At 36.0% G+C, this 25917-nt stretch overlaps 1 protein-coding gene across 3 annotated transcripts in view; it reads left to right on the top strand.

Annotated features, from left to right (window-relative positions):
• Nucleotides 1–521: 521 nt before the first annotated feature.
• LOC140234378 (regulator of G-protein signaling 7-like) overlaps nt 522–25917 on the top strand; it is an 86296-nt gene continuing 60900 nt past the window's right edge. For all 3 annotated transcript variants that reach the window (XM_072314441.1, XM_072314438.1, XM_072314435.1), the window contains exons 1-4: nt 522–1420; nt 23753–23849; nt 24684–24731; nt 25568–25726. In XM_072314441.1, the coding sequence (XP_072170542.1) occupies nt 1337–1420; nt 23753–23849; nt 24684–24731; nt 25568–25726 (388 nt within the window). In that variant the 5' untranslated portion in view covers nt 522–1336. The remainder of the gene's footprint in view (nt 1421–23752; nt 23850–24683; nt 24732–25567; nt 25727–25917) is intronic.

Below are 25917 nucleotides of genomic sequence, written 5' to 3'. Positions count from 1 at the left end.
TAACGTGTGTGCAGTGGTGTGTCAAGATGTCTGGTGGCCTAGATTTGTCTGGGTGTGTAACAAATCTTTGTTTATTTCTCTCTCATCTTTTATGTTCTCGAAACGTGAAGGTGCGATGTTGTGTTGATATATCTAAACAAAGTGATAGAATCCATCGTAAATCATCCTGCTTTTCTATTTGAACAAGCACATCAAATTTACAGACACATGTCTTGCAAATTTTTGACACAGCCGTTTCTCTTGTGTTGATGAAAATTCACCCAAGCGGCTGCTGAGATAATGGGAAAGCATATCATTATGATGATATTCAGGTTCATAGGGGAATGGGAAAAGCCCTCCATCTTTTTGCATAAGATAATATATGCCCGCGCGGGACGGGCGTATATATATTCACGGCTGCATCATTATTCGTACACTCCGTGTAGCGAGCCCCGGCCCGCAGTGCCTCAGCAACATAATACACGGGTTGCAAGGTATGTACGACTATGTAGGTATGGCCGTCACCGCCGCGGAATCCACATTGCAACGTTGGAAACAGACTGATTTAAACTCGTGCGAGAGGCATAACAGATTGTAGTAATGCTCTCACAGAAGAACTGTGTCTTTAGTGGACAAGGGCTAGGTTTTTTAATCTTTTCTTGTGCCTGTTTGTGAGATGAGAGATAGTAATTAAACTACTCCGCGACCAGCTGTCAAACTCGAATTAGTGTAGTGCCCTTGTGGTTTGTCGACTATCAGCCTCGGATACGCAATACACGTTTGGAGCATGCATTATACGTCGTGCACTCTATGGGAAAACGGATCGACCACATAACGCACACGCTTTCTACGTCCGATAGCAACGTAGCGAATGAAATGGAGACAACCACCATTCCCACGTTCATTTCTTCAGCTGTTGTTCGGGATCAAAGTACGCAAAATTTGCTGGTAATTACTTGCAATCAGGCCATGTTTTGGATCTGATACTTGGAATACACTGTGATTTGATACCCATTTCCCAGGATACTGTGGAAACGACTTCGTCTGCCGGTGCATGCTTGTTTGGGATTTGCTCTTCCTGGGATGATTTTTAAAGAAAATCCATCGCTGTTGTTGATCCAGAAATTTACCTGTGAAATCGAATTACCGGTCTTTTTATGAGGGAAAAGGGTCAAGGAACCAAGGTATTTCATAGTGTTACACGCCGCTATTTGACAGGAGTGTGTGAAAAACAGTCTAATACCTGAACGTGGGCTGAAGTTGAAGACAGTTTGATCGGTGGTTCTCACCAGCGGGTGCATACACAGTGCGCTGCTGTGTGAAGCAGGAGTCTGTGTGAAGAGGACAGGTGTAAATTATGCAGAAAATGGCACATTGGCGACGCGTCAACGGAGCTGGGGATGAAGAGTGTGCTCATCCGAACCTCATCGTTTATCGCAAGGTATATCAAAGCGAAAAAAAAAACCAACAACACAAAACAACAAATCCCCGACATCTATTCACTTCTGTTTCTACAAGAAGCTGAAAGATAAAGAGTATTTGCTGTGTACACATATCCGTATTGTGTGTGTGTTTGTGTGTGTGTGTATGTTTATGTGTGTGTTTATATTTCAAGTTTTGCACCCTTCTCAATTTCCACTGCTTGTTTTTTATGTATTTATTTGTCTACTAGTCATTGTGAAAATCAAATATAAGCCTCTTTCATTAGGTACCTTGACTTGTGTATAGTTTATCACACACAGGAGTTGTTCTTGTAACAGAATTATTGATTTCCCTTTTCCTGTTAGGTCAATTTTATTGTTATGAAATATTGAATTCAATAGTTTCAAAACAGAAATATTATAACAGTCATTTAAAATCCCCATTTTTAGATCAGTTTGATTCCTAGGCCACATTTATATGATATCAAAATTATATTTGATATGATGGCAACTCTTGCTAGAATGTCAGTTGTCATAGTAATGACAAGAATCCAGGTTCCTGATTGGCTGTTGCTATTGGAAGTTGTCATTCCAGCAAGAGTTGCTATCCTAAATACCTTTTATGGAATGGGACCCTGATGTAAGAGCCCTCAATGCCTTTCTCAGAGAATCAAACCTCAAAGCATCTCTTTAAAGTAGAGATTCTCCTGCCTGGATCAACTAGCCAACTTGAGACTGATCACTTACTGTATACGCCATACATGTTTGTATATTTCGCAATTCTAAATTTTCGCGAATCGGGAATTCCGAACGATTTCGCGAGTGGTTAAATTCGCGATCGTGGAGTCCTGTACACTGAACAGAGAAATGTACATGCGCAGGTCACATTCACATCGGGATCAGTGTCAATATTTTCGCATGTCTTTAATTTCGCAAATAACACCTGACTCGCGAAATTCGCGAAAATGAAAACCTCGCGAAATATTCAGTATATACAGTAAATATGCTCACAAGATGTGTTCTTGACATCCTTTGTGATGGAATCCAGAAAGCTCTATGGTTATCAATGCTCTCAGGTGCAACCTTAGCCTTATTTTTTGACATACTGTATCTAACAAAACTCAATAGAGTATATTCCATGATAAATATGAAGATTTTTATTTTGTTTGAATTTAGTTTTAGTTTTTGAAAGGTAGGTGGGCAAGAGAAAGCGTAATTTCAAGTGAGAGAATATATATTTAGGGTGGGAGACACACAGAGCAGGAGAAATTCAAACTCATTGGGAAAGAAGAAGATTTTGGAATAATGGCCTCAAAGCAGAGGAGTTGGAGTCTCTAGGTGTGCTTTCTATAACATTTTTTTTTCAAAGCTGGTACAGTGGGAAAGCACAAGACATGAAGAATAGAGATGTGATTTCCTGTGTCTATTATTTTCATGTTATATCATAGATGCTTGTTAGCAGCAATCTTGTTCTCTTGATCAATGGGTACATAGTACATATAAAATTTGTGTGTGCCTGTAATTTCAGCTTTGAGTGACAATAATCATAAAATACAGCATGTATGTTATAGGCTATCAAGACTGAAGTTGGCTTGGATCAGGGAGGTGCTAGAGAAGGAGAGACAACTACTGCTCTCCTTTGAAGTCTTGCGCGGCACCGCTGAGAAGTTATGCGTTCAACTACAGGTGTTACCCGTGTGCTTTGACAAAAGAGAGCATCAATAATTGGGACTAGCGCTCTCACATCTAGAAATAATTACCCCTACTGCAATTCGCTCTCTCTTTCAATGTGATGGCAACAATGAATTTGTGTACCTTGAATTGGAGCAGCGAATCAAAATGCAGTGTAAAACTGACAATTTTAACAGCAAATAGTTTTAAAGCATGCTGGGGCACGCTTTAGCGGAGTACTTTCTTTGAAAGATCAAAATATCCCAGATTAAAAGATACAAACCTAACATGCGGAAATTGGTGCATTATAGAAAAATATTAGGTTTTTAAGAGGGCCTAATTTTCATTTCATTTCGATTTGCGCATTACGAAGAAACTGGAAATACAGGTTTATGATATTGAATTCTTTCCTTATATTCTGAATCAGTTCGAGTATTTCATTTAAAATTTTACAGTGGGACAGAGCTTGTAATGCAACGAAAGGTGAAATGCGTTCTTCCTCTCCGAACTTCGTCTTGCAACTAGAAGCGGTGCTGAGCATGACTTCAAAGCATAGTGGAATGCTAGACATCCCATTGTAACGCCTTGAACCCAAACATGTGTTTGTATGAATTACAAAGAGTTGCCACTCCATCTCTGTAACACCTCCCTGCTTGGATGAAACAGAGTCTTCTTTTAACATACATAGAGCCAAATCTCCTCAAGGTAGCACAGTCTTAGTTACTGTTCCATTTCTGGCACTTTCATCTGCTTCACAGAATTATGTCATGCAGTGTAAAATATCTGCCAAATCTTGTACTTCACTTGCAGTATGTAGTGGAAATAAAACCAAAAATTAGATCAAATGAAGCAAAATTATAATCAAGCTATGAACATCTTTCATTTTTTTAAATCAATGTCTGAGATGACAAAGTTTGCCAGTAACAGGCTGTGGAACCAGTAGATAATAACCTGGCTTGCAAGTGCTCGAGAGAAACAAGATGGGACAAACATGAATAACAGCACATTGTTTATGCCTTAAAATTCAGATTTTCTGTGCAATGGTAAACATGCGCATATTATTGTGAGGCAGACTGCCGAGATAATGAGCCATTGAGCAAGGATGTCTGGCTGTTATGACAGTCTCCCTCATGTCTGCTGCACGTTTCTGGTGACCCTGTTTCATTAGCAAGCTCAGTAATACTGGTACTGAATATGTTGAGGGATAAAACCATTTAGTAAGAAATGACATGAAAAGGATTGTTTGTATCTTGTGGCATAGTGGCCAATTATAATCTACGACAATACTCTAATACATTGTGTGCCATACTTAAAGGCCACTGAGAATCCTTCCAACTCAAAAACAGAATAACAAACTGAGACAAAAATAAATTTATCAAATGATTCCATCATTATCAATGAAGTAAGAAATTATGTGCAAAAGACTTTTCTATCACTGTCCACCTGTCCTTTAACCCACTGAGGATCGGCTGATTTTGCTACAACAGGCATTTCCCATGGACACCTGCCCAAATATGCTTAGAACTTGTCCTCAACGGGTTAAAACCCAGTGGCCACTGTTATTTTTTGCATCCTGATATCTGCATGTCAAGCTACATGATTATATGCTGGCCACCATCAGGTCACGATTTTACTGAGAATCAGGAAATCTGAGAGTCAAATTGAGCAGCAAAACAGATGTCTTCCTGAAATTGTGTCAAAATATCCCCCCCCCCCAAAAAAAAAAAGAAGAAAAAAAAAAAAAAGATTGAAAATTCTTGACTTCCTTTGTTGAGTCTACTCTGTTCCTGGAGAAAATACAGAGAGAAAAACTAAAGTCAGAAATTGAAGGACAACAGTTACTGCACAGCCACATTGATAACCACATACCAGTCACTGCAGCAATATGCATACCACACACAAGATAGCCCAATCAGGGATATAGCCAGTGTTGGAAAGATTCACACTGTGGTACTGCTTTCAATACAGCACGGTCACCTAGTGGTCATTTTCACTATTTTCTTTGAAAGTCAGTTGAATTTGTGATTCTCATGATGTCAAAAAAAGAAAGCGTAATAACAAGATGATTAGAAAGTATTACAATATCATTCGGTTGATTTTTTCAAAATTACCTTAGATTGTTTGTGAGAGCATCATGATACATTTCATATAATGGTCAAGATACAAATATGTAGCTGGAATCATACTACTATGTGTAATGAGATTTGGTAAATGCACAAAATGCAAAGTACTGGTATTATAACATGAATTGCAATTTGATTTTCAACTCACAACATTATGTCCATGGTATATCTGTTTACATTGGCAGATATTGTGATTGTGAGTGAAATATTAAGTACTTCTCAGTGGCACCATATTCTAATTTGTAGACACAGGTGTTTCTGATTTTAGTCAATGGAAATAGGCTGACTGTTACATGAATATGGGAGACAAAATATACAGAATATAAAGCAGACTACATACATGCTGTACATGTATAGTTAACAGGGCCCATTGTGTACAAAATAAGACATTTGTGCGTGACCAGGTACCAGCAATATTTGTGAAATACAATACCAGCAGATCAGATCAAAAGATACACTGTGGTGACATTGGATGGAGACAAGCTGCATTGGAAGGAGCGAGACATTTTGCATAGGGCCATTGAGGGGGGTTTCTTTTTGTGCGGTTTTTTTAATGGATGCATTAAAGGGACTGCACAGTACTTGTTGAAGTGGGGATTAAATGAGAAACCTCTTATGAAATATGATAAAAGAGCATGTAATCTTAAGAAGGATCCAACATTTATTTGATGAAAATTGGTTTTCAAATGGCTAAGATATGCAAAAAAGTGATCGTAATAAAAGGCGACAGGCCACGTCTTTTATTAGGATCTCTTTGTTTCACCTTGTTTTTTGACATCTCAGCCATTTCAAAACCGATTTTCATCAAATAAACTTTGATACTCCTTAGAATTGCATGCTCTTTGACATCTCATAGAGTGGTTTCTGAATATCTCACAAAACGTTAAAAGCTAAATCCTCACCTCAACCAGAACTGCACACACCCTATAAGCTGGGATTTTACTATTCTTCGAGAGAAATTCTGTGTCATGCACAACATGCTACAATATGATTATACCTCACACTAACTGCCTCACACTGACTGTTGAGTTCAAATTCTCATGGACTTTGTAATCCTGGTATAAGCTGTGGTGAGAAAAAGAATCTCTTGTCACATCTGTCTCGAGTACCAGCTGGTGATCTGATGTACCCACTCCATTTCTAGCATTTAATGTATTCTTTCAGCATTTATCAGAAGAAGACAAGAAGTTGAATGTAACTGGAGATTAAGATGCTGGTACATGCGTGATCATTGTATGAGAATATGCTGTGGGAAAAATATCCAAGCCAAGAACATTGTAGATATACACTGTACATGTAGAAAGAATGCCTGTCACTTTTCTTTACGTGGTATGGTAAGACTCAGGTTGAACAAGGTTTTTTATTTTCTCACTGATTAGATATAAATTAATAGGAAATTTGCAAGAACTTAGAGCCCTGTGTGCTATTTTAATAATAATAATAATAATTGCATTTATATGGCGCTTCATACTGACGTTTCTAAGCGCACAAGACTGATGGCAAGAAAAACCCATTTCATTTACTTTCATACACAAAGCATTGTCATCACACACAATTATATGTATGTATACAAACACACATCAAACTGAAAGAAAAAAATTCACAATTAGATATACAGCGTGTAGGTATACAAACAGACATTTAAATTCAAAGGAGTACTCACATAAGTGCTCACAACTACAAAATTAACATCATGTGTTTACGTTCTCGTTTGTACAAGTATACTGTATGCAGGCTTTTTATCAACGTGATGTTTTATGTTTGATATAGTGATTCCCTGCTACCATTCATGACAATAACTGGGTATGTTTACAGTTTTTCAGAACCCTCTAAACTTGCACTATTATCTCAAGATGCCCCATGGTCTCAGCAAGACATTTTGTCCATTCTCTCTCTCTCTTTGTGATCTTTTAAACGTTTGAATTGAGAATAGGAATCATAATATACTCATTGCATATTTCCTGTATAGATTTGTCGTTATATGACAAATCTGTTTTTGGAATTAGGAAGGTGAAACCCGAGTGCCACTTTGTTCTACATTTGGAAAGACTAACATACAATGTACATTGATTACGACTATGATTGGGTTAAATGCTTGATATAGAATTGGTAGTGTTTCATTGGGCATGAAGGTAAAGTAGGACGGTTTGAACTGAGTGATTAGCACTGATCAGCAAACTTGATCTTTTTTTTTTTACAAGCATCTCCCAATCAAACACAAAAATTAGTAACATTTCATCATCTTAATTGTCATTGCAGATATATAAACTGACTGTCTTCTTGGAGGGTGTGTTGTAGAAAGTTCAGGAATTAAATGTGGGATTAACAGTACTCATCTGAGTTTGAGATTTAGAGTGAAGGAATAGAATGCAGCTGGAGAATCATATTTCAAATGCTACATTGACATCTCATAATGCATATTAGCATAATGTGATATAAGGGGTTTTGTTTGTTGTAAATCATTGTCTTTTGCATAACTTTCTAAGTTGATAAAACTCTGTGTGTGAAAATTGTAGCATGACCATATTTCTACCATAGTGCCATAGACAGGTTACTTTGGAAGCTTTCACTTCTTGATAAAAAAAAAAAGAAACAAAAAATCATATATTTTGTGAAATGTGTGGTACACTCGCCTTTAGGGCATCCTTTTGATGGCGTGATTTGACTTTTTGCGATGATGACAGAATAGACTGCAGAAGTGGACTTTCCTGTCTCTGAATCACCACCCAGCTGGCATGGAAAGAACAGGCATTGTTTGTTCTCATTATCAGCGCGTGCATTACTGTAGTCATCATGTTCCTTGGGCTGGTACAGGTGTGAAATTTGAACATATGACATGAACCACACTCTAGGGGTGCGTTTATCAACTCTTTTTCTTAGCAGAAACAGGTTTTCCAAACGGCTTTCAGGGAATTTTTTCGAGATGATAAACGCAAAGCTGTTTTGATTATGGGGTTCGGAAGGCCTTTTTGAAACCGCAAATTTGTGCTTTCTGAAACAGGTTTCCAGAAACCTGTTTCTAGAAGCCCTTTGAAGCGAGATAAACGCAAAGCTGTTTTGAAACGGCTTTGTACTGTGGTTATGTATATGACCCCTTCTCCTCAGGTCAAAATGCGCAATGCAGCTGCGCAGTGACAAGGCCAATTTTCGTATTCGCGATTAGTTGATAAACTTTTACTTTATCACATTAACTGTGCCATTATGTATAAAGAACAATATTACAAATAGGCAACTACTTGTATGTGGTAGAGTGTATTTTGTAGCTACATACACTATATGAAATCAATGAGTTACTATCCTCTGACGGTCAGATATTGCATGCACCCTTGTGCCAGTGGTTGAAGATAAGTCAGCTATCAAGTGAATAGAATCCATATGGGAACACTAATTGGCTGTGCTATGGCAGTTCTGGTTTCAATGATGTGCTTAATTATGCTTTCGATTAAAACCAAATTAGGCTTTGTGTAATATGATGCCTGCATGGTTTGCTATGTTTACATTGCGCTCATTTTGTACTAGACCTTAACCTGACACTGCATTCTTACTCCCGTTGCAATGTGTTAAGTACTGTATCAAAAGACAGACGGATGTGAATTGGTTTTTGAAAGAAAAAAAATCACCAGACAATAAATTATTACAGGGCATGCCCATCAAAACCTCTTCTTTCATTGGTTGTGAAAGGGATACAGAAAAATGTTCTCATTAAAGAGATGGTATAGATTCGGTTGAGATGGGACTTCAGGTGTCCAACTTTTTTTTAATGAGATGGGAAACTTCTTATGACATATGAAAGAGCATACAATTCTATAAAGAGGAATTTAAAGTTTATTTGACAAAAATTGGTTTTGAAACAGTTTAGATATAAAAAAACAAAGGTCCTAATAAAAGATGGGACCCACCGTTTATTAGGACCACTTTGTTTTTACTTTGTCTTTGGATATTTCAGCCATTTCAAAACCGATTTTCATCTAATTAACTTTGAATTGTGTGCTCTATAATAATATGATAAATGGTTTCTTATTATCTCATAGAAAGGTGAAAATCTGAATCCCACATCTTAACCAGAAATATACCATCCCTTTAACATCATTCCCATCTTTTCTAGAATGTCTGAAGTAATTTTGGTGTGAAATAATACAGTGATTTCTAATGAAAATGATGATGCCTTGTCTTAGTATACACGGAATTTTGATTTACACAAGCTCTGTTGCAAGTAAGGCCTTTCATTTCATTAGTTGAATTATTCAGTGAGAGGTTTCAAAACATTTAAGACTAAGGCACTTTACATGTACAGTAGCACATTCATATCTCATCAAGAACTCACAACAGCCTTATTCTACTTTCTATTGATCACTGCTTTTCTTTAGCCATTAACAGTACATTCATTTACTGATGAGATTAAACTTTGATTGTTATCTTATGCTGATTTGCAAAAACTTTGGTAGCTAAAAGAAAACAGCAACAAAAAAGAGAAAGCAAAGTCTGTAATACCACCATTATGCTTCAAAATCGCTGATTGAGCCCGAGAAAAAGGAAGCTGATTGCCTTTGCAATCACTGCCCTCCATCCAATAAATTCAGCCCCAGGCGTTAATCCTCCGGCATGTATCAATATTTCATCACCTTGTGCCTGACATGTCACACCTCCTGTTGTTATGGACCTGTTGTTTGCGCAAGGCTAATTGCCCCGCGTGAGTCACATCGATATTTACCCCTCTTTGTTTTCGGCGATTGGAGTGCCAACTGCGCAGATGGCAAGGAACGGCTCTGGAAGGGATGGACGGGAATTGACAGATGACAGGAAGTGGAAATGCATTCAAATTCCACTTCTGTGAATACTCTGACATACGACTGGAAGTTTATGATTCTCGGGCATCACAGTGTGTCCAGGTTCTTCAGCATCTCATTTGCTTATCTGTTGATTCTGATTTTTTTTCCTTGAATTTTCAAGACCTTATGATGTCTTGATGATATTCTCATTTTACTTGTTGTTGTGAAGTTAAAGTGAGCTGTTAGCTGACAACAGTTCAAAAAAAATCAATGGTTTGAATGAGATCTCAATGCAAATTCTTACATGTGTTTGTTTATGTGATTACTCAAGAAATATGGGACACTTAGCTGTTAGTTATCATGTCACAAGTGTATTTTACTTCATACAGAGCAGCATTACTGTAACTCTACCTCAAAGTCCAGAATCAGGTTTAGATTCTTTAAGATTAACAGTGTATTGGAAACTCAGGAAATATAGTATAATCGTCTTAAAATCTGACATGTGATTGCATCTTCAAAATGAGTCAAAGCTTTAGAGTAATTTCCATACATTTCAGAGTACATGTGAAGATTCAAAAAGCATTTATGCAATTAATGACATAATTTCCTCAATAAAAAAAAAAAAACATAACAGAGTGTGACATATCAATTCACAGGAGGGAGAATATGCAGACAGTGCTTTAACTTTTACTTTAACTTTTGTCAATTTTCTTGAGACAATATTCCAAGCAGATTACATGATGGTATTTCAAGAAAGATGTAATAAAAGTTGAGTCTGTGGTTACAACATGTCCTTAAATGTCACTGCACATAATAAGCCAAGCATTATTTGTGACCTGAGATATTAGAGCACAAATGTCATAAAAATATTTTGATTTTATTTCAAACTTTGGATTCTCAAATCAAGGCAAAAATTGGTTATATATATATATACATATATATATATATATATATATATATATATATATATATATACACATGTAAGTGCCCCCTGTGCACTTTTTAAAGTCTTAGAATGTTTAGAAAATGCAAAGGTTATAGGCCTCCATGAAGCATGTTACTATGGTAAAATATATTAGCCAATTATATATAGATAACTAATCACCTTTATGCTTTCCTACACATAGACTTCAAAGGTAATATTCACAAACTATTTACTTGATTGCTCAGTTCCATACCCTTTATGTGGTAGGTGTTGTTTGAAGATTAGCTACTTACATGTACAAGAGAAAAGTGTACCCACAGAAGTCTTTGTGTACTGCTGATCCACATTTAAAAAAAAAAAAAAAAAAAAAGAAGAAGTGTGACTTGAGTAAGGTTGTTGTACAGCAGAATACAAGTATGTTACCAGTGGTTAGCACCACTGTGTTGGGTTTTACATTGTCTTCATGCAGTGGTTATTCTATGCAGATGAAATTACAATCAAACTTACCGGTAGCTGAACTGTACCAGCAATGGCAGACTTGGACAAACAGCTGGGAAACACTCTGCAAGTACACACACATGTATACTATGTATGAAAAGGCCATGCCTGGGTAAATTATCTACTCAAAAGCAATACTACATGTATGTGGCATTTCCTGTTCTGAAGATTAAGATGAATAGAAGGCAATAGAAGGAAAGTAACAAGATATTTAAATCTGGTTGATCTTCAAAGGAATGGGTGAATTATACCTGAAGCATTTTCTCTTCTTAATAAGAAACTTAAAAAGATCAAAAACATGGAGGCTATTTAACTCTATATGTGCCATGGTGGAAACCCCCTGTGTACCACATTATTCTGAGACACCAATGTTGTCATGCTTTGAGAAAACATTCTGTTTTTTCAAATCTATGTCACTTTTATAGATTTCTGTCAAGATTGACATTAGTGAGTAAAATTGTAGAGGAAATTCAAAGCTTTGCTTTAATGTAATTTGTATGACAAATCTATGATTATTTTTCTTTCAAATGACTAGTAGTTAAATTTTTGTAAAGGCATGACTTCTGCACACAGAACAGTAACAGAAATAAATCCAGCAGGAAACACCTCATGTTAGTCTATCACAACGTAAAATGTGAGAAGAACGGAAGTGTGAGAAACGCTTTCATTGTCCTGCGGCATTTGGCGATTTATCGATCGGTTTGGGTGGATTTGTGTGTTTGAACAGAATATGCAAAGTTGGCATGCCGTTGACTGAGTCGGACCTGCGGACGTGGCACATAAAGAGTTTAAAAGTATATTTTGCAAATACAATCATGTGGAGGGAGCAAAAGTATGTCATAATATGCCGCTGATAAACCTACAAAGGATAAAAAATGCAAATAAAGATAATGTGGTTTTGTACATACACATGTTTTTGTTTTTTTTTGTGGGGGGGGGGGGGTCCATAAATTTCTCCTCCAGACAATAATGGGGCAGAATCTACAATTTGGGTCTTTACTACTCGGTATCTAGAAAGTCATTAACACTCTTAGTTTAACTCGTTGAAGAGGTGTCCTGAGTATACTCAGGCAGGTGTTTCTAGGGAAATATGTGCTGTAGCAAAATCAACCCATCCTCAACAGGTTAAAGGGATAATTTACCATTTGCAGATGAAACAAAACCCAGCATTAGTACATTAAAATAGTTGTAAAATGTGAGTCAGCGATAGAAACAACCACTGTAAAATTTTGAATCTGTATAATCGATGTTAAGTGTTGTTAGATACACAATATGAACAATAGTTATAATAAGAATGTTTCCAGACTAAACCGTCTGCAGTCACGGTTTATTGAGAAAAAACACGGATATACATTGTATCTCTTTATATTTTAGGCTTTATTATGAAAATTTTATGTGGTAAGATATTTTGTGACACAACAGACTTACACATATGCATCAAATGTGATATCTTGAACATTTTTAAATCACTGCTCCCAAAGGAAAACAGGACCTTTAAGAGCTTATTGTATGGGAGTACCCTAGCATTACCCACCCAGCATTCTCTCTCTTCTGCTGGGCAATGTACAACAGTTCATGCGAAGGACATCATGTGAATACACTGCTCTCAAGTCAACCATTGCATGATCACATGAAGCCACAGTCACCTCTCAGCATCACTAATGCACATGTTATTTCCAGGGGAAAAGTATTTACTGTTGCCCTGGGGATTGCAAAATTGCAAGATTTTTTCAGGGGGTTTTATGGATGACATATGACTTTGAATTGATACTTACTAAGACATGTTTAAGGCAGTAAGCAAAGTTGCAAAATCCAAAATGTTACATTTGTTTATAGTATTGTCATTTTTGTCAAAGCTCATTTCCATATTGCTCAACATGATACAACACATACATGTAGGCCTATGCTATTAAAGTACAGGATACATTGTATGATCACATGATCGCAGGTGTTCAGAATTAGAGGCATACAGACTTGGTATTAAAGAGGTCATTGATGGATGGAATGATGATTGCCACCATCTTCATTATGAAGACTGATGAAGACTGATGATTTAAAGCTAGTTAAATGTCAATCAAAGTACTGTATATGCCGAATATTTTGCGAGGTTTTTATTTTTGCAGATTTCGTGAGTCGGGTGCTATTTGCAGAATTAGACATGCGAAAATATTGACTCTGATCCCGATGTGAATGTGACATATGCATGCACACTTTTCCATTCAGTACAGGACTCCACAATTGAGAATTTAACCACTCGCGAAATTGTCGGGAATTCCCGATTAGCAAAAATTTAGACTCGCGAAATATATAGCGTATACAGTAGATCGTAGGTGTGTATCAAAGTATATCGCAGGTGTGTATAGCATGCACTCTCTTTTGTACAGAAGCAGTAGTCGTTCACCATTTCCTGTATGCTGTATCAGCAAGAACAATGACTGAATCAAGGGACAAACTGAGATTGATGTTATATTGACAATTTTTAATATACTCATCATACAAATCTATTTTATTCATATGTTGGGAATGCTCGAGATGCGTAAGCATCAAAATTGTGCAACTGCACCCTCTTCAATCCCAGGTCTGTGTGCCTTTAAACATGGACTGAAGCACAAGAGAGTGAAATAGACTTACATACCTTGAAATCAAAGCAACTACATGCATTTTCTGTGGTAGCAAATATAAGGAACCAACTGTATGTTATAGATTTAGCAATTTAGTATATTTATAGTGCAGATTTTAATATCTATGTGGTATTTTCAGAAGTTAAAAACATTTTAGAAATCCTTTCCAGACATGCTTTCCTTATCTAAGGGAGAGTTGTTACACTTTAAAATACCCTTGAAACTTTATCACATTTCCTGTGAAACATGTGATTGTCCATTACCACTAAAATATAATTGTGCTTAGAAAAGGTATGAGAACACTAATCCAAATCTAGGTGAATTGTAATACCACTCCAATACACTCATTCAGAGTGAGCTGCCTTTACAATGAACAAGAATTTCAGGTAAAACTAGAAGTTAAGAGAACTATTCCATAAGAGTTCCAGACTGTTTCTATGCCAGCTAACTGTTGGGTTGATGAGACAAAAACTCCTTGCAAGTAGTCACATGAAACTTTTCCAAGAACTTAACGTATTTTGAGCTCATTTCAAGTATATGTGATGAATTCAAATGTGAAACACTTCAAAAGACTCCATTTTTGCAGGTCCCAGCAACAGAAATTATTGTGTACATGTAGAAATCCTTTTTCCTCCATCTTCTTTTCATGCAAGAACATTACATGCGCTTGTTTTTCTGGGAATTGAAGTCCCGTACACTAACAAAATTGATGCTACCGATGTACTCGTAGGTGCTGGAGTGATCACACGTTCAAACTTCAAATTAAACAGTGAATGGTCTTGTGTTAGCATGCAGTTGGTGCGTGGTACAAGCATGTGTTTGACTGAAAATAGAATGAGACTTACTAGTCAGGCCACTCTGAACAGCACTGCAATATTTGTGTGTGTGTGTGTGTGTGTATGAATGGTATCTAAATTCTCTGTTTATGATTTCTCTTTCCCCTCTTGTGACTTAAAATGTTAGGGCTTAGTGTACATCTCAGCTGGATTGATAGCAGTGTGATAATGATGTGATACGTGATACATACATTTTTAGCATGGATCAAACAAAAAAATGTGTTAAACGATACATAATAAAATGTTTGTGCCTCGCATGAAACTGATATCCACAATAAGTCCTCCAACAAAAGAAATAGCAGTTACAAAGAGAATGAAGGGGGGGGGGGGGAAGGAGAAATTGGAATTAAGCAGAAAGAAATGACAAATTCATTCTTTTTTTTTTGAGAGAGAGAGAGAATCTTTTGTTGCATATGAAACGCCACTTAATGCATAGATGATTTAAATCTGGCTGTTTGAACTTGACCCAACAAGGATGAGCTCATTTGCCATATAACATGCATTTCCCATATACACTCTTCTGAGCATACTCATGACTAGTCTTAAATGGGTTAAAAGTTGTTTAAAGTCATATATCATATCGCACTGTATTTGCCACCACACCTTTCATTCGAATGTATCCATTTCACATCACGAAATGACAACAGAATGATTTTGATGAAGAAAAACAAGTTTTGTTCAGGATATAAGATAAATATTGGAGCAGTTTCCTTTGTTATTTTCTGTTTATCCTGACATACATACACACACACACACACACACACACACACACATGTGCACAGTGGCTACGAATGTCTTTCAATATGTACAGTACTGTAGTATTTACAAGGAAGTTTAATGCAAACACCACACTATGTATTATTTCCTGCAAACCAGCAGTTAGGCTAGGAATAGAATTAAGTTCAACTCAATTATGAAGAAATCAGTTCTCCTATTATGCAATTATATCATAAATAAATTTCATGGAGAGAACAAAAATATTATTTCATGATTCTCCTAGAAAAGAACATATCCATTATGCATGGTGTTTGGCCAGCACACATAGACATATATAACTTTGTACAAAATAATGACAAATCAAATGACAATTCAGATTAAGTTGTGTAGGAAGGAACATTGTGCAGAAAAAACATATGAAGATGAGTGATATCTGTCCCCTCAAAAAATGTAAAATGTAAAAAGTCAATATGAAAAAAAAAAAGAATGAAATGATAGAAAGAGAGGGGTATAAGAGTGGTGTAGTGAGATTTTATACAAGGTTTTGATTATACAGAATTTTGATTATACACGCTTTTGATTGAAGGACAGCACAGTATCAAATCAACTTTCAATTATTTCACCAGTCTGCCTGAATTGTGCCCGAAATGTTAAGGCCATTACCTTTAGCCCATTCATTGTGTCTATGTGTCAATATTTGGTAGGGCTGTGTGATTAGATTGAGATAAATTAAAACAAGAACAAGTTTGACCTTTTATGTTTCCTCGGTGACAAAACTGAGCTTACCGACAGCATGTGACCCTGGAAAATATCTGGAGCCAAAGTCAGTGGCTAATCGTTGATTCCACTGGTAGAAACAAAGAGAAAAAAAGATAATGTTTGATAGCTGCATATGTCATATAATTTGGAAATTAAAAAAAAAGTATACTTGCAAGCAATTGTGAGAGTTTTGAAAATCATGTATACATTAGATTCCTTTTGAAGTTCTTGTTGATACATTAAAAGATTGATTTTAGTGTATAGAGTGACTTCGTTGAACATGCCCATTGCTAACAAGCGATGATGATATAGCAATATCAACTAATCTGATCAAATTTCAAATTGAAAAACAGAAATCAGTCAAACCTTTTCCTTTGACTAGAGATTTGAACATGCCTTTGATAGAACCTTATGTTTATGTACAATCACCTAAAAATGATTGTAGGTAATATATATAGAAACTGATGGGTAAACTATACATTGAGATGTGTTGGAGTTCTAGTATGTACCATCTATTTCTAAAATGATACATGCAACTTAGCAACTACTTAAGCACACTGTTTCTAATGTGTCATGTGTGTGTGTTTGTGTCTGTGTTTGTGTATGTATGCATATATATATATATATATATATATATACATACATATATATATATACATATATGTAAGTATGTATGTTTGTATATATATATATATATATATATATATATATATATATATATATATCATATATACAGGGCTCAACACTAACGGTGGCCCGGTGGCCCGGGGCCACCAAAAATGAAAGTCGGGCCACCAAATTTTAAAAAAGGGCAAATTTGGTGGCCCGACTCGGGCCACCAAATTTAAAAAAAAAAGTATGTCAATAAATTCAAAACTTTTTGCTCCGGAAATGCATAAATGCATGCAGTGAGTTAATGTTTTTTATTGTTTTTTTCGGGCCACCAAATTTTGCTCTCGGGCCACCAAAAATGTGAAATTGATGATTTTGGTTGCCCCATCGGGCCACCAAAAAAAATAGTTAGTGTGGAGCCCTGATATATATATATATATATATATATATATTTTTTTTTTTTTTTTATTGGTTGCTTCTATGGAATATGCCTAACCATAATGTTATGTCACACCTCCACATCTACTGCAGATATGAAATCATGTGCAAAGTGATAAGATAACTTGTTCTGTACAGCAAGGAATTTTTTTTTTTTATTTAAGATAAATCCTTTATAGGACTTATCTATGACATGAATCTATGTACAAGGTAAATTGTCATCTAAGAAAGGGCCACATTTACACATTGCATGATGTCTATGCAATTACACTACCACCTGCTTCAACCGTTGGTGAGGGTTGAGTAAAGGATGGTGACAACCACTGTATTTGTTTTGTTCAAATGTCATTTATTGATCCAGAAAATGAGATGAAATCACACACATCTGGCAAGCTCCTATTTGCATTTTTCCCCTCTTGTCTGCATACTGCATCCTTGTAATGAGGCATTAACACCTGTATTTGAGAATTATGTAAATTTCAATGTGAGGCAGTAGAGAAATGAGAAATGGGTTTAGCAGACGTTGAAGCACACATCTAGAATTTTCTTTGCCTGTGTAAACATTTTCTCTTTTTCCCCCTTCATTCTTCTACATTTAGGCTTATTTAATTTTATATCCAACTGTTTGTCTTATGAAAAATGCCCTGATCTTTTTCCTCTTATGTGAGTTTCTCTTCAGTCATCTACCTTAATTTAAGAAAATGAGAAACTTTGTATATTGATATCTGCATTCACTCCATATCAGGTCAATGAAACACCCAACACATCTGCTGTGAGAAAGTTTTCTTATTATGATAACATTGTTTAATGCCTTTTGTTAATTCAATGATTTTTCTTTCTTTGAGCGGAAGAGGTACATTGTATAAGATGCATCATTTACGATTTTTAATGCATCTGCCTCAAAGCTTTCTGAGAAAAGTTCTGAGATGGTGAATTTCAAAGACTAAAATCATGTTTAAGATTGGGCATGTTCAATGTGCATGCAAATACACATATATGTTTTGTACTTAAATGTCATACATATTGCATTTGTATAATTGCATTTGTATGTGAGTGTATACTTGAACAATAACTTGGAGGTATATGTGTTGATAATGTAATAGGGACTTATCTTCTTTATGAGATTGTCTCCTTCATTGGTGACATTAATGGCTTTCTCAAAAGATGTGTGACTAAAGAATGTCTTATCCTGTTACATCTCTAACAAATAAGATTGCTGGAAGACCTCTTTCCCAGGTATGTTGGACACTTTGAATATGATGGAGTACATGGAAGAGTGATGAAAATTGATAGTGTTCAATTTGAAAGATCTATTTCTGTTCCTCAAGCCAGTCTCCAGTCATGGATGAAGCTTATCTTTCTCTCACTCCTGAAGAGATCTCTGGTGCCCCTGTGGGGATGCCTTGCATTGCTTTAGCTGAACACGAAGAGTAGATTGTGATGATGAGTGACATTATTGTGTCATGTTACAAGATGGTATCATGCACGGCAGTCTTTCACAGCTATGTGTCAGCTGCCCTGTGATGAAATGACCGCTCAGCAACCTCAAATGCTGATATGGGGTTGTCTGGGAGCTTGCTAAATATTTCCCTTGCTATATTTACATCGTATATAGACTTTGAATAAGATCTGCCTGCGCCATGTGCAAGATGAGAAGGCTTGCGTGGGCTTGTAGTAGAATGAGTTTGCTCACTTTTCAACACAACTGCACATTACATCATTTGAAACCAATCTGGACCTTCCTGTTTATCAAAAACTTCACCTAGGACAGTGTTGCTCCTGTTATGAATTTTTAGAGAAAATTATGTAGTATTCACCACTTTTCTACATGCATAAAGCTTTTGAAAATGCTGTCAGAGAACAGTGGAGAAATAGAGACATAAAGAAAGCGAGGAAACATTGATAGGGTCTGAGTAAAATCAAGAGGAGCATTAAGATGTCATAGAACTACAAATTTGGCAGTATCCCTAAAAGAATATAGATGAAAGATACAGTAGATAAGAATAAATTGTCATGCAAGTGAGATTTATGAATGGGATGATACTGAAGAATCATTAATAAGTCTTTTGTACAGTTCTTTAATTCCAAATTCAATTAATGCTCTTTGATGAAAATTGCTGTATTATCATCATGCAAGGGTGTGTCAACACCAAATAGAGGATGACTAAGAACCAGGAGAGTAAAAGAGAAAAACAAAGCAGACAGATTTGAAATTGTGTGATCAGCAGCACAACAAAATTCAGTGTGCAAATTATGTGCTCCTATTTTTTTTTTTGTAAACAAATAGAACTATCTACCCTTAGGTATCAAATATGTTGGGACAAAACCAAGTGCCAAAATGAATGATGGAGAGATCACGTGGTCTATTTGTGAATGGTTATAAGATTTTTATGTGAGATGAAACTGTGTTTAACTCTAGCAATTACATGTATTTATGTGCAGAGCAAACACACTGTGATTGTATTTACTGTAATTCCGTTCACCCGTTGAGGATGAGTACCGAGTTAGTATGCTTGGGCAAGCTTCAATGGGAAATGCGTGTTGTAGCAAAATCAAACCATCCTCAATGGGTTAAATGAGTAACCAGGCAAAACCGCATCACATATTCTGGTGGCTTTAAGACAAAATATTGGATTATGTTGGAGTACAAGATCAATCTCTATTTTCATTATGAATTTTCTATACATTTACTTCATTTGTACTTGTTCCCCCCCCCCCCTTCACCTAAAAAAAAATCACAAAAATCACAAAAAACAGTGGCAACTATGAGAAATAACATAGTGTGAGATTCAGAGTTAATACTTTCACATTAAACACAAGATGCCACAGCTAACTGAGATTGCAAACTTTATTTACAAACATGACATGTTCAGTGACTTGACAATACAAAAAGGAAAAAAGAAATATATGTATCATATAGTATACATGCATATATATATATATATATATATATATATTTGTATACAGAAAAGGGAGGGGTAGAGATACTGAAAACAAATGATATGAAAATGGGGGGGGGGGGGGTATGGCAAAGAGAGAAATGCAATGCCAGTGCCGAAAATGGCTGTGTAATCAATGCAGTGACGCACATGGGCAAATTTGTATCACAAAGCCAGAGTGCTGGCAACACAGTGGTGAGAAGTACGCGCCACATTGTATGCAGTAACAAGCAAATGATGTTCCATCGTCTTGCTACTCGAGTGTGTGTGTGTGTGTGTGTGTGTGTCTGAGTGTGTTTGTGCAGATTGCAGGTTGAGCACTCTACATTGTTGTGCAAAAACCTTCCTTTGTAAAATGTCTGTGCGTGTGTACTTGTGGGTGTGTGTGTGTGTGTCCATGTGTGTGTTCAGGAGTGTGTTTCAGGGTGTCTTCATGCCTGCATGTCGCCTGTATGTGATGAGTTGTATTGTGGTTGTTCTCCCTGCTGCAAGTGTGTGTGCATTGGTGTGTGTGTGTGTGTGTGTGTTTCAGTATTCAAGCTAATACCAGGGATTTTTGCTGGCACCACTGTAATTATATGGATACATGTTTGTTAATAGTACATTTCTAGCAAGAACACAGGAGAACTTCAGATAAGTTTGACAGTAGCATAGCATTGAATGAGTGCTTTTAACCACAGATTCTTACCTCATTGTGTTTTAACTTACATTGAAATGGATCCACCCCACCCCTTCACCACTACATTGTACCACTGTATACTTCAGACAATATTGGATTTCCCCCAAAACAATTTGATATTTCTCGGGTGTTTCTTCATTGAAGAGTGAATATGTGTGATAGAATATGTTACATTAAAGTAACTTGTGTTAGAATAAACACTAATTACTAAAATGCATGGTGTTGTTGTTGTTGTTGGTTTTTTTTTGGATGCCCCAATAGAATATGAGCAGTTCTTTTACAAGAGTTGTAATTAAGCATCACTACAAATGCAAATCATTTGACCCAGTGCACTTTTTTTTTTTTGAATTGGTGGTTTCCAAAATGGTTTGCAAATCTGTCACAAATGACATGTTTGAATTCTGACTTGCGTTGAAAGGGCAAACTAAATGAAATATTGTCTAGATCAATGTATTCTTTCATAAAGAGTGCAGCTGTTGATCATGACCTCTCTAAGTGTGACATTTTCCGAAAAGTCTGTTACTTTCTTTATTCATATTTCACACTTTATTCTAGAAGTGTTGAATTAATTATGAACTAATACTATGTTTTGATTGTTCAGTCCATGGCATACATGTCGGTATACATACTGTAAAACAAGGAATGTTCGCGAGCATTATAATTTCACAAGTTTCGTGAAATTAAAATTTCACAAGTTTTGTGAAATTAAAATGCATGCTAAAGATCTTGTCTATTGTATGCATAGAATGCTAGAGGCAACTTGCAAAAATTTCATGCTGCGAATACACTGTAAGGCCATCGGCTCCAATTTGCGATAATTTCATGCCGCAAAGATATCATGGTTTACAGTATAGCGCAGGTTCAAACCACAAGTAAGGTGCCAATTTTGCAATTGAAATGAATTGTAGACACTTAGTCAATTTCTTCACAGAGAGGCAAATATTCTTTATGCAATACTTCTATGGATCCTTCTATAGGTTCAACAAAAAGTTTTTTTTTTTTTTTTTAAAGATTTACCTACTGTAGATAATACATTCAACTATGCCATACGATAATTTCTTTTAAGATTTCAGTGGGGTAGGGGGTATTCATTAACCCATTTTGTGCCAAGAACTTTACACAGTATGTCCAATGCTATGGGGTGTTTTTTTTTTTTGTGCAATTAGCACTCAAAGCACACACAGAGTTAACAGGTGGCAGGTACTCAAATAATCACCATAATCTATTCAAAAGTATACTTGCAAGTCTTCCCTATATTTTAAAGAGCAAATTCCCACCATCTTTACCAGAGTAAAATTAAAACAACAATATCAGCAACCCCAGAATGGAAGACCGGGAGAGGTTCTATCAACATTTGATCTACAGAAAGAAAATTTGGGAATTTTAGATTTCTGCATTGTCACAAAACAGTGACAGTAGTAGCAAACAAATGCAGTTTATAGATGAAGTGATAATGCAATCACTGCTCTCAGCAGTCCCTGACGGACCTGTGAACAAATCTGAATAAGCAATTTGGTTTCTTCCATTTGGTTGGGAAAAGAAAGAATAGTTCTTACGTGAATATTGATGAAAAAGATTTGATGACATCATCACATTAGCTAATTGGCTTATGGAACTTTGATAGATAATATTCTTTGGTGGAAGCATGAAACGCTGAGTATTAGAAAAAAAAAGTGATACAAGAAGATTTGGGGGTGCTATTTTGGATGTCATTACAGTTCTTTGTAAAGTTGACCATAGGATGCTCCAGTTAGTGCTTAAAATCATTTTGCAGTCCGAGTAAAATAACAGGATTTGAAAACGATCTTTATGATACAGTATATCAAAGGTACATTCAAGATGTAGCAGTTTACATCCCTGTGTGTTAGAGTAAGTATGGTTTCATGGCAGTAGAAGGCTTAACTCAGTTTGTTGTAGTGACTCGAGGTACCTCATCATTCATAGGGACTGGACGTCAGATCAGCAGAATCTTAAATGAAAAAGTACTCTTTTACTCATATTAGCAGTGTAATACACACAGAAATATAAGTGATGGGTAAAAATGAAATGTTGGAAAATTTCATTGTGGCAGTACTTGAAGTAGTAACAAGCAGCATCAATGATAGACTTCAAGAAGTTGAGTCGACAGTTTTACACTTTTAACTGTGCTCCCATTGTTTCCCTTTCTTACATCTAGAAAGATATTATTTTAAAGTGCAGGATCATCTACATTCAACATCTGTGATCCATCACTGGACTCACCGTGTGCTCTTAAATTTTCACATTTTTAAGCTACATCCATTACTAAACACTCACACACAAGAAATAATCGTTCATCATTTGTCCAAAGAAGTGAGAATTTTGTTAATCAAATTCTGGTATATTGACACAGTACATTATGAAAAGCAGGCGAACAGTTACAGTGAAAAAATGATAGCGAAAAGAGACATGGCAACTTGTCTGTAAGTGCTCACAAAAGCTGGCTAAGTGAGCTTTTACAGCTGTATGTCTATGAGATCATACCATATTTTTACAAGAAGAAAATATGAAAAAATAGAACCATAACAGAAGAGAGAGTTTGTGAATATTATTTACAAATAAATAAAATTGATCTTCTATTCTGCATTTGGGTGTATCCTTTTTATTGAATTTTAGTATGACTTGGAACTTTACAAAGACTTCATATTCCTTTGTATCAATGTGTCACCTCCTGTGCCATGAAAATAAATGCCTGCAATGTCTACATTACATTATATATGTTTGCATTCCTTGTCACTTGTTTTCAGATTGAAAAGTTGATACAGTGCATGCAGGACGAGAGGAATGGAGTCCCTGTGCGGACTGTGAAAAGCTTCATGTCCAAAGTCCCCAGTGTGTTCACAGGTAAGGTATCACAGAACTGTTTTGACTGTACTACCTCCAGCCTTTCTCTAATAGACTTGTGTTGATTTACTAGATACCTCTGTGAGTGATTGTAAATAATATCGGGTCATACTTGCCATTGAAGTCTTAAGTACAGTTTGGAGGAGCAATGGTATGGCTTTTGCAAAAGAAAATGGCTAAAAGTCCCAATAATTTGGAAGGTAAAATTCCTGACGCTAACTGTGCATAACGTCTATATGTGTGTATTTGTGAACTGTTTTAAAATCAAATATGTGATATCTTATTCACCTTCTGTCCAACTTTCAAATCACAATTCTTGTAGCATGTCGTGTACTAGGAATTGATCATTTTGCATAAGCACCTAGTTCCTGTAGAAATGACTGAACATAAACTTCAAAGACAATTTCCTCAAACCTATTTATTTGTTGCCCTCCATTTTCACCATTTTTGAGGGATGAGAAACAAAACATTGGAAAGTTAGTTTCTCAAGAAGTGAAAACTACAACAAACACTGAATAGATATTTGGTGACATCTTTGGCTTTCTTGGGGGTGAGTGAGATATTCAACGTACACATGCATACATCCGTCCATACATACATACATATATGGGGATAAAGATATTTTACATCCATACATGCAGATATTAACTTGTGTAATGAATCATTTCTCAATTCATACATCTTGTGAACGGTTAGAGTGAAACTGAGCTACAGCAGGTTATAAGCATTCAAAGTCTGGGATCATGTTTTAAGCTGTATTCATTGTCACTTTTTCTTGTATTTTGTAGGCAGATATGACTTACAAATATTCATCTCTTTTGATCATTTATCCAGGGGCTGATCTTGTCCAGTGGCTGATGAAAACACTAGATATTGATCAAGGTAAATATCCTTTGACAATATGTGGTGTAAGCTTCAGTAAATGACTTAAAATAAGAATACAAATGATATCATATTCAATATAATTTGTTCGACATATATGTTTGATTAGGAAATGTGGAAAAGGGGTGCAATAGTAAAAAAAAAAAAAAACTTGTAATACATTGGAAAATATTGTCTTCAAGATTCTCTGGAAACCATACATTCTATGCATTGAAATAATTTGGTTGTCACACATGAATACTGACATAGTGAAGTCATGAGATTTCTATGGAAAAAAAGTGTTGTGATTTTTTTTTTTCTCTATGAGCAAGTTTATGATGTCTTCCTTGTTGATACATTTGCATGTCTTGGAGCAATCATAAAGTCATTTTTGATGACTCATACCTGTAACCTATTGTTGCAAAGGAGAGAAACAAAGTCAGGTTTAGAATCTTGCTGAATAATCAGAAGTTGAATGCAGTCAATAACTTGGCATATTCAAGCTATGCATAAAATGACCTGTCGTTTTATTTGTTTTGGCTTCTGCTGCTTTAAATGCCCAGAGAACAAGAGTGTCCATTAGTATTACATATGACCTACCAAGTGTCATATTACATTATTTGTACTCATCCTTAACTCTTTTCATTGAATCTATGATGTTAGTTTTTGAAAAACCCATTTTTTTTTCTTAATTGAAATTATTAAAGAGAAAGATATGCATTAGTAAAAATACTTTTGCTTATGATTTGTAATGTGATCAGTGCAGGTATTTTTGCACTAATAAAAACATAATTCATGGGATATCAGTGTGCATGAAATAGTGAAATTACTTATCCCCTCTCCCCTCCTCCTTGCAGCTAACTCAATACACTTAGGTTCATTGCTGGCAGCTCACGGCTATTTCTTCCCCATCACGGATCATGTGCTACTGCTGAAGGATGACAACACCTTTTACAGGTTCCAGACCCCTTACTTCTGGCCCTCAAACTGCTGGGAGCCAGAGAACACGGACTACGGTAAGAACCATGAAAGTATAAACTATTGATTGAGTGTGTGTGTGTGTTGTTTGTTTTGTTTGTTTGTTCATTTTCCATCTGAAAAGATGGCTGGATAGCCCATATTCAGCTACGTTAAGCTGGTCTTCCTTGGGATCCAGTTGGATGTGAGGTGGGACCACATCACTGGGTTAAACACCCTGCTCTTTGCG

This window comes from Diadema setosum, chromosome 1 (assembly GCF_964275005.1).
Source record: "Diadema setosum chromosome 1, eeDiaSeto1, whole genome shotgun sequence".
Lineage (NCBI taxonomy): Eukaryota > Metazoa > Echinodermata > Echinoidea > Diadematoida > Diadematidae > Diadema > Diadema setosum.
Note: the sequence above shows the minus strand (reverse complement) of the source record. Positions and strands in the feature narration are given on the sequence as shown.